General features: G+C 48.9%; 1 protein-coding gene across 1 annotated transcript; it reads right to left on the bottom strand.

Moving 5' to 3' along the window:
• Nucleotides 1-4,426: 4,426 nt before the first annotated feature.
• LOC119315012 lies at nt 4,427-9,329 on the bottom strand. The gene is made up of 3 exons (XM_037589683.1): nt 8,767-9,329; nt 6,172-6,270; nt 4,427-4,729 (listed from the first exon to the last, which is right to left on the bottom strand). The coding sequence occupies exons 1-2, from the start codon at nt 9,245-9,247 to the stop codon at nt 6,218-6,220; spliced, it is 534 nt and encodes a 177-aa protein (XP_037445580.1). The 5' UTR covers nt 9,248-9,329; the 3' UTR covers nt 4,427-4,729; nt 6,172-6,217.
• Between the last annotated feature and the right edge of the window lie 330 nt (nt 9,330-9,659).

Raw genomic sequence — 9,659 nt, forward strand, 5'->3', positions numbered from 1 at the left:
GCGTTGTGAACAATTGCAGCGTCGCATTCGGTCAGACTGGAGAGAATAGCAACTGACAAGCTCACATCCCCCCGCAGTCGTAGAGGGAGCATCGTGGACGATGTCGCGTCACGGACGCGTTGACTATAGAGGAAGCTGACGAGTTTCTCAAGCAGATGATAACCCTTTTTGCCGATGGCGATGTAGCCGAGAGTGTAGGGTGGTGTAGCCGTGGTCGAGGTAGCCATGTGAAGAACGCTGTGGTCGATGTCGAGTCAGGGTAGCCGGTGTCGAGGGAGTCGCCGTGGAACCGCGGGCACAAGGAGGCGCCGAGTTAGTCATGGGCGCAGTGGTGTCGTAGAAGTGGTGCGCCAGGAAGGAGAATGATGTTAACGACGTGTCACGCCGGGTTTGCCAAGCCCAGGAACACATCATAGACAAAGGCACACATCGGTGTTGCCATCACCAGGCATGCGTAGACGAACGAAGTCGAAGTTGACGAAGCGCCACACTAGGCTTGCCAGGCCCTGGGACACGTCGGGGACGAAGGAACGCATTAGTGTTTCCAGCACCGGGCATGCATAGACGAGGGAACTGCACGAGCTGTACGCCATGTCGTAGAAGTCAGAGGGGCCAGCAAAGAAGGACTCGACGACAGTTGCGGCGCCAATCGACACGGTGCCGATGTCGCGTGCGGTTGTCGGAGTAGACGAAGTGGTAGGGGTAGATGACGGTGACCCTGGCGATGTGCTGGTGCTTGGACGAAGATGAAGGGGATGGGCTGGCGGCGGCTACGGGGTTAGCGGCGGCGACAGCTAGGTTAGGAGCACGGTGGATGTGCTCGAAGTACGCGAGGAACCCGACAGCGTGACGAAAGCCTGGCACGGTCGGTGGCGTTCCCATGCCAAGGGAGGTGGCGCGGCGCATACCACGGAAAGTAGACGCGCGCGGACGGCGGAGTGACCATGGGCCACGATGCTACGGCCCGAAGGGGCGATGCAAAGGCGGTTGGCAGGTCGGGGCGACGATGGGAAGACCTCAGGGCAGCGGTGGGGACCACGTTCCGCAGCGCTACAGCTTGAAGAGACGGTAGCGGCGGTTCGCAGGTTGGTGCATGTCAGTGTACAAAAGTAGGGGCTCTCCATTTGCAACCCTTAATTGTGCATGGGCAGTCAAGCTGCGCCCACGGCCAAACTAAGCAGGGCAGGGGAGGGATGCCGGAGCAACGCCAAGACCAGAGACGCAAATAGCGCAAGAGGGCGAGGTGGACTCCCCCGGCAAGACTCTTGCCGGGGTGGCTTCCGCAGCCTCGGCAAGATCCTTTCTGGGGCAACTTGCATGACGCCAGCAGAGCACGCCACCCTTGAGCCTAAGGGGTTCCTACGCCATATTGGAACCAAGGCTCGGGAGGCTCCTCCGTGGTGGCATGCAGATCTTCGTAGAGATCATAGACACACAAGGTCAGATGGAAACCAGAAGACGACGATTCTTGGCGAGATCCTTGCCATGGAAATCCACGAGACCACCGGCAAGGTCCTTGCCGGGGACGACCGCGGCGCCGCAGCGAGACCCTTGCGGGGCACTCGGCAAGACCCTTCACGAGGATGCTTGCGGGGCCGCAGCCAGGCCCGCGTCTTCCAAAGACTCCACCGCCGCTCCCATATAGCTGCCAGCTCAACCAACTGGACAGGCATCTGCGTGGCAGCGCGTGGCCTCTACACCAACTCAGCAAGCACCTGTGTGGTGGTATGCAGATCTTCGTGAAGGCTCCACCACCGCGCCAGAACAGCGACCAGCCAACGTGGCGCTACAACGCCTCGTCAGCTTGGACGCGCGTCGGAGCTATGCGAGGCGACGACAGCTGGGACGAGCTTCCTTGCCCTCGCCAATAAAGCGAGAGGGGCACGTTGGCAGCGCATTAAATGCGTTTCTCCGACGGTGCTAGGGGATAGACTCAGCCCCTGTACACCTTTCCACCTCCTGTGCACCACTATGGCAAGCCCTTTTTGTCTATAAAAGGAGGCCCGAGGCGTACTGGAGGGGGATTCGGATCTCTTGGACTAGAAAGCCACCGCAGCTATTTCAAGAACACAAGAACACCTCAATACACATACAAGAAGGACTAGGGTTTTACGCGTCTCCGCGGCCCGAACCTGGGTAAACGATTTGTGTGCTGACCGCCAGACCCGCTCTTTGCACAACCCCGCGCCCGTCAACCGTAGAAGGGATCCCAGTGACCCCATAGTTGTCCTTTCCCACTGACAGTGCAACCATGGGGATGGCTTCAGGTGGCGCGGTGACCGCATGCGGCAACACTACAGTCGGAAGAGGCGGTGTAGCGGCGGCTCGCAGGTCGGGGCAGCCGCGTGGAGAACAACTAGCCAAGGGCGATGGCCTGACGGGAGGTGGCATGGACCACGTGTCGCGGCGCGATAGCCCTAAGTGGCGACGCAGAGGCGGCGGCGGCTACAGGGGTAGCCGGCGGAGGATCTCAGGGCGACGGCATGGACCGCGGGTCATGACGCGACAGCCCGAAGGGGCATCGGCTGGCGCGGCGCGCAGGTCGGTGCAGCCACGGGCATGATCTTGAGTGGACGACCTCGGGGTGGCGGTGGACCATGGTGGTACACGCGTTGCTAGTGCGGGCGAGGCATGGCGTCGATCTGCTGCTTGGTGATGGGGTGCGGGTGGAGGCAAGAACCTCCCTTCTCCTAGGGACGGGCCGATGGGTGGCTATGACCTAGGGTTTGTGCTCGGCAGACCAGATCTGGGCCAGAGGCAGATTAGAGAGCTTGCTCCGGGTAGGTGCGGTGGTGTGCAGTCCGGGTTGTGCGCACGGGTGGTGCTCTTGCCCTACTCGCGGGTGTGGTGATCGGTGGTGGTGGTCGTGATACCGTTGCGTTGCTGGGCGGATCGGCGTCGGTGGCCATGGACATGGCATCATGCATGCTAGCTTGGGCGAGGTCCTGGCTGTCTTGCCGATGGCCGTCGATAGTCATGGAGTCGTGCCCCCTCCCAGTCCACCAGGCTTGGCTGGGGACACAAGCGTGGGTGCCTCCTACGGTGGAGGCGCCCACCCAGGCTCGGTGACTGATGCCGGGCTAGGAGTAGGGGGCGTGCCTATTCTCTTCCTACAAGGCCGAGTGCGCTGTGAAGTGAGCGGTGGACGGTGTCTCGCGACAGGGATGCCGGGTTGGCGCCCTCGGACGGCGGTCAGCATCATTTGCTTGTCGGCAGGCACCGTTGCGGCGATGGTGGCTCTCCTTCATGGTTGTGTGGGCGGCAGGAGGTGTAGCGGTGGTTGGCTCGGGCGTGCTCTCCCCTGGGATGTCGCCCTGATCCGGATCTAGGGATTTGACCTCGTCGCGCTCGTCCTTGCGGCCTCGCGGTGGTGCGGGTGAGTTGCCGAGCGAAAGCTCCGCGCCCTTGGCGCCGACGATAGCGACACCCGTGGGCACCGCACTCTTCTTGAAGACGTCGGTTTGGTTCTTCTCTCCGTGCCAGGGCTCCGGGTGAAGACCTTTGTCCGTTGTGGACTCGGCAGCGGCGACGCTCAGCGCCGTTCTCCCTCCCTCTTGAGGGTGTTGTCGTGGAGCTTAGGTGTATTTGGTTGTAGCGTGGCGGTGTGTGTAGATCTTCCCGTGTTCTCTATTGGTAGCGTAGTCGCGTTCGTTCTGCTTGATCCGATTATCCTGGGATCGGCTTTGTAAGAAGGCGACCTCACCACCTTGTATTATTCCGCTGTGCTCTTTCATCGGTTGTTTCTGTATTTATAAAGTGGGGCAAAAGCCTGTTTCGAGGGTTCTCACTGCATTCTGTCATTTCAAAGCGCAGTTTTCCAACAGAATATGAGCCATTTGAAATTTGTCAGTGGGGTTATAGTAGAATTTGTTAGAGGACAAGACATGTAGTGAATTAAGGTGGCATGCTTTAAACTGGGCATAAGGATTATCGCCAAACACTTATTTAGCAATTGATTATAATCTAATGAACATGTGGTGTTCACGTTCATATGCTTCAGTTCGGTTCAATCTGTTGGGTAGCTTGCCATTGATGATCATAACAAGATAGTAACAAACGAGGACTTTACTACCACAGGTAAATAAGAAGAAACTAACACATCTCTAGTCTAGACCTCCATATCAGACACTAGGAGCCATGAAGCAACACTAGAATGCGGCCGATGAGGTAGGCATCGGTGGCCTCCTCTAGCGCGGAGACAGCAGAGCTCCGGATAATGCATAAGTTTCATTAAAGTTTTCTAGATACGCATTAGCAGGCAGCGACTCACACTGCTTGCTAAATCCTACTACTAGTATAAAATCTGCAAGTCGAAAGATAATCAATCTCAGTAGAAATGCAACAAGCAAGTCATATCAATCTCGGTAGAAACACATCATCGCAAAGAAAGCAATTGCATTAATTCCAACATATTGGAGCATCTTCCAACTCCCAGGTCACACTGATGGGATTCAACATTCATCAGTCACAACTAAGAAAATTAAGACTCCAAATACTGAGTTCGAAACCAGGTAGAAATTCAACAAACACACACATACAAGAAATCCAACATCAAAATCCGTCCCTGCTGATACAACATGGGAGATAATCATATGCAAGAAAGTTCACTTCAGAGTTAAGAGTTGTGTTCATGCTGGGTTGGTATCTCCGCGTCGAGCATACAAATGGAAGAAACTACACTTGACAACCCATTTTTGCATCTGAGACACCAGAATGTAGTTGTAGATACCTGTGGAGCAAAAAAAAATCATCAGTAAACATAAAACCTTGTACTACTCATTCTTGAGAAGTTGTTGGGATTTTTCTCCTAATTCTTCCATGACTCAACCAGAAAACATTGGCTTCACAATTGTGGAAATTGTGTCATAAGCTCCAGCGACAAACCATCACACCGTTATTAGACAAAATCAACACTCGAAACAGAGAACAACAAAAGGCAATACATCTCGTGTGTAGAGGCTCATGGGGTAGGATAGCAGGTTCTAGCTCTAAGGCATACTTTTTAGGAATGTACAACTGCCTAGTCACTAACAAATTGATTTTCATCAAATTCTCAGAGTACATATAAATGAAATCATGCATACTACATTTCAGACTTCCTTCGGTCCTAAAGGATTGTTATTTCTTACTCTCCACATCATCAAGCAATACTTTCACCACTACTTTATTGATAATATGCCAGTAAAAGCAAAAAAAAAAACTGGCATTAGGATAAAATAAGTTTTTTATGGTGAATCTAGTCATGCCATTTTGCTCATGTGTTTCATAGTATGAAGTATTAAACATCAATAATGGCCAAAACTGGAAAAAAAGTATACTCCACACAAAGCATACTACGTACCTATAGTTTGGACCAGCCAAATCATATTAGTGGCTAATAGACAGTAACATACATATGCAAGTTTGGCGGATAACGAGTGACATGATGAGAAAATGTTTAACCAAACAGCCTAAAACTAAAACAATCGTCCATAAATCTACAATAACCACAGTGAAAACGATAAACAGCAGAATAATATTTAATCTAGTGACAGTTGTTAGTTCACTAGATATCATAATGATCCAAACAAGAAGCAACGTAAAATGGCAAGCCTGTAAGTCCGCTGAAAAAAAGGAAATTTGAAACCAGATGCACAAGTATTGTCAGTTATCAATCACTTATGTATATTCAAATCACACTAGGACACAATAGACCCATGGCCACAGAAAACAGAAGTCAAAGGCAATGCAGCAATGAGTAAAAGTAAAACAGAAATATATCCTAGCATGAAAGAATTCTCATCTCTGAGAAGGCACTATCGATCATATGCACACATAGGAAATGAGGAGCGGCCCTGAGTCACCAATCACAAGAAGGGCTAGAGGGAGAAGAGCCCACCCATTACCAGCAGAAATTGGAAGATCAACAATTAAAAGTCATCAGGAAGAGAATGAAGGCTGATGAGGAAGGAATGAGAAAGCTGAGCTTGGAGAAAAGATTAAATATTTAGCCTGACAAACCATGATAGAAGGTGGCCAGGTGGGAAGAGTTAAGCAAAGAGTTGTAGAGAAAATCTTAAAAGAGTCCTCACTTGCAATTTGCTACTTGAGAAATGACGGTGAAGCATCAAAGCGATCCGTTTTATAAGAATAGTTTAGATAGCTCAACATACATGGAAAAGATAAGGTTACCTATTCAACCGGCACATCACATGGCATATCTGACTGGAGAATCACCTTATGTATTATGCAAAAGATCAGCTCCATCATGTCCACCACGGATGCTTGTTTCTGCAAGCATAATAAGTAGAACAACCAATGACATTCCAATGCAAAGCCAAATAGATACGAGGAAGCATACAAAATATTTAGATAGAAAATTGTTGTTCAAAAAGGAATCAATCTTGATACAACATTAGGAATACATAAATAAAAGCATATCTACTTTCAAAGTTAATGAACATTCCAAAAATAGTATAAGCTGGTCAGAAGAGACAAGGGTATCAAACTAATAAATTCTACAAACACATTTAAGTCAATAAAATCCTAGCAACAGAAGTTATCGAGACTATTAAGATTTGGATTACCTTCAAAAAACATAGCCTAAAAAGACCGTACTAATAAATCCAAGGAACATAAGTGATTGGGACTATTCAGATTTAGATTATCTTCAAATAAATTTAGCCCGAAAAATGAAATAAACTCAACCTATTACTTTTGCCTGGTACAAATGCACTTGCTACTCGCCCACAATAGGATTCTCCTAAAAGTGATAAAAGGAACAATTGTCTAGTAAAACAATTTTGTTATTATCGATTTGTGATTAATAGCAAGATCAGCAGAGATATTAATATTGAATCGAAGGAAGAGAACTAGCTTTCAGCTTCCAATGTCCACATTGAGCTACCTATTTGACATTTCAGTTCGTACAATCAAGTTTTAGTGTAGTTGTCTTCAACTTCCAACTGTTATATTACCTTATCTGGCGGAAAAACTGCAGCTATCTTATACCTCCTCCATCCCACAATATAAGAACATTTTTGATGATGAGGCGCGAATTAGTGAGACACGGTAATGCAAAAGTGTTGGCGCCCAATCATTTGCAGTGCTCAACGAAGCAACTCTAAACTATAGTGGCAGCAGACACTTTGGATCAAGCAAGAAGCAAGAAACCGAAGCTGACACCCAGATTGATTTGATCAATCTTGACACTAGCAACTCACTGTTGACCTCTCAGGAAAGTAAGAAGCAAAGGATTTGGTGCCACCCAAGTACCCAACCATTGTGGCAGTTTCTGCTTTTCTACTGAATTTGAAATTCAACTCCTTGTATGGCCAAAGCCATCCCATGAGGCCATGATATAGCGTAGCCAACTTGTTTTCCATGCCTTGTCCATGCAATAACATGGGACTAGAAATCAAAATCCTTAAATTATTGGACTCTCGTCGTCTAAAAACAAGCTAGTCATAACTTAACTAATCAATGATCTATCAATGGTGATCATCTAAATCCTTCAACAAACAATTAACAATCATCAAACAAAAAAAGGCGATCCAGCAATTGATCACCTAGATCCTGCAGCAACCAACTATGACTCATCAAGCTAAAAAATAGGTTATCAGGTTAGGTGTGTGTCCCGAAACAGGCTCAGGCTCTCCTAGGGATGGCACTTCTCCTCTTCTGCAGGAAGAACTAAAATCTCGATTGGAATTGTACCTACCAAAAAAGTCTGAGTCGTTTCTCCTTCAGCCTAAGTACTAGTAAACGTGCTATTTTTCACTGCTTTCTGAACAAAACAATTCGGCAACGGTCGCAGGCAAATACCCTGACCTGACTAGTAGACAAAAGTAGGTATCCGATCCATTGTTTTTCTTCGCAAAAAAAGAAAAGAAAAGGTATCCATTATTTTTTTTCTCGAATGCTCACCCAAATGTGCATCGCTGTGCATTAGAATGAAATGTCAAGACGAGGCAAAAATGCAAGAGGCTGAAACTCAGAAAAACAAAACTGAAGAGAAGAAGAGAAAACTAAAGCAACACGGTACAAGGGCTGCGTGCTAGCAGAACTTAGAGCTTTGACTTGTTTTATTGTATTAATATTCCATATCTTATAATAAAGTGATAAACCCAATATGCTAGGTCTGACTTGAACCACAAAAATCACAGAAATGAGCCGCAACAAAGGTAAGTAAATTAGATACCACTGGTAGCCACCAGTAACAAAAATCCATTGTTTTATTGTATGTATTTTTTTCCCATTTAATCCTGAGTGCGATGATTAAGAGGGGAAAGTGGGCCTCCGTTTCTCACACACGGATCGTGTGACATGTGTGTAGGAGGAAGACAAAGGGACAATGGGTTTGTACGGGAGGGGACTCAGTGCGAGCCGGTCGGTTTCAAAATGGGAATGGTATAAGTGGGGTTAGTTTCGTTCATACAGCATTAGTAACCCCCATGCGCCCTTCTTTCCCGCAAAACGCGTGGGGGGTTTTCCCGCGCTTCCTTTGAAATACGGAGAGAAAATACTACTTTCAAGGTCATAATTATTACATAGAAGGCCACCATGCAAGCAGAACCCGATAGCCGCAAAGCACATCATCGCAATATATATGTTGAAGATGCCATCAAGCAGCAAAAGAAAGAAGTACAGTTACGAGACTACTTGAAATTGCTAACTTAACACGGAAGCTTATGAACAGTATTTCCATCAACCAATTATCGAAAACTAACTTTCTTCTTTTTATACTTATATACACGTATGTATGGTGTGAAGCAAGATATGACGTACCAGCAGCGTAGACGCTTTCAAACGCATGACAACAGGACACCGCTGCCTTGGGTCTGGCAAGCTTCTTGAACTGCATTGAGTCGAGTTGGATCATGAAGAAGCCCCTTAGCATATCCATGAGTACCACATTGTTGTCCTCTGCAAACCCTACGATCCTTATGTTCTCCTTCCCTGAACGGAGCGAAAGTAACTTGTCGAGTTCGATAGACCTTCCGATCACCCATGAAGCAACACCATCGGCATCGGTCTTCCTGCTCCATAGCTGGGCAATGTAGTTTGAATTGGACATGAAGAGGAAACCTATCCCACCACCACCACCCTTGGCCCGCATAAGCTTGAAGCAGTTGCCCTTGCTATAGATTGGCACCGGCACCGGCATTACGTCCAGCATCTGCCTCTCCAAATCAAACTGGAGAATTCCTTGGAAATTCCCAATGAGCTGCCAGTAAAGGGAATCTCCAGCCAACACAGCATGATCCATGTAAACGCTGGTGGAATACCTCAAAAATAAGCTGCTCGCATGACCATGGTTTGGAAGGGGTGTTGTGATGAACCCTCCCCATGCGCCGGTCTCCGACGAGTAGACGCAGGCCACTGCTCGTCGGTTTTCTTGCCCACCGTCTGCCGCCACCAAGACCACCTGAAAGTGCTCGGAGTCTCCAGCGGCAGCGCGAAGCACCGCCCCGTTGATCAGGCGCTCATCCCAACCATTAGTCGTGAGCCCCGGGGGAACATCCAGGCGGTGCTGGTCGCCGGTGAAGGGGTCCCACACCAGTACCTGAAGACGCTTGGGGACTATGATTAGCATCAGACCGTGGCGGCTTCCGAGCGGCCTGCAAACGCCGTCGCCCTCGTCGCGCTGCAGCGAGAAGCGCTCGGGAGCGACGCGGTCG

Source organism: Triticum dicoccoides, chromosome 6A (assembly GCF_002162155.2).
Source record: "Triticum dicoccoides isolate Atlit2015 ecotype Zavitan chromosome 6A, WEW_v2.0, whole genome shotgun sequence".
In the NCBI taxonomy this organism is placed as follows: domain Eukaryota; kingdom Viridiplantae; phylum Streptophyta; class Magnoliopsida; order Poales; family Poaceae; genus Triticum; species Triticum dicoccoides.

Excerpts from the sequence above, each read along its gene's own strand:
- LOC119315012 (XM_037589683.1), bottom strand. The coding sequence starts at position 9,247 with ATGGATCATGCTGTGTTGGCTGGAGATTCCCTTTACTGGCAGCTCATT. Across the intron at positions 6,271-8,766 it reads TGAAAGCGTCTACGCTGCTG|AAACAAGCATCCGTGGTGGA; the intron begins GTACGTCATATC and ends TTATGCTTGCAG.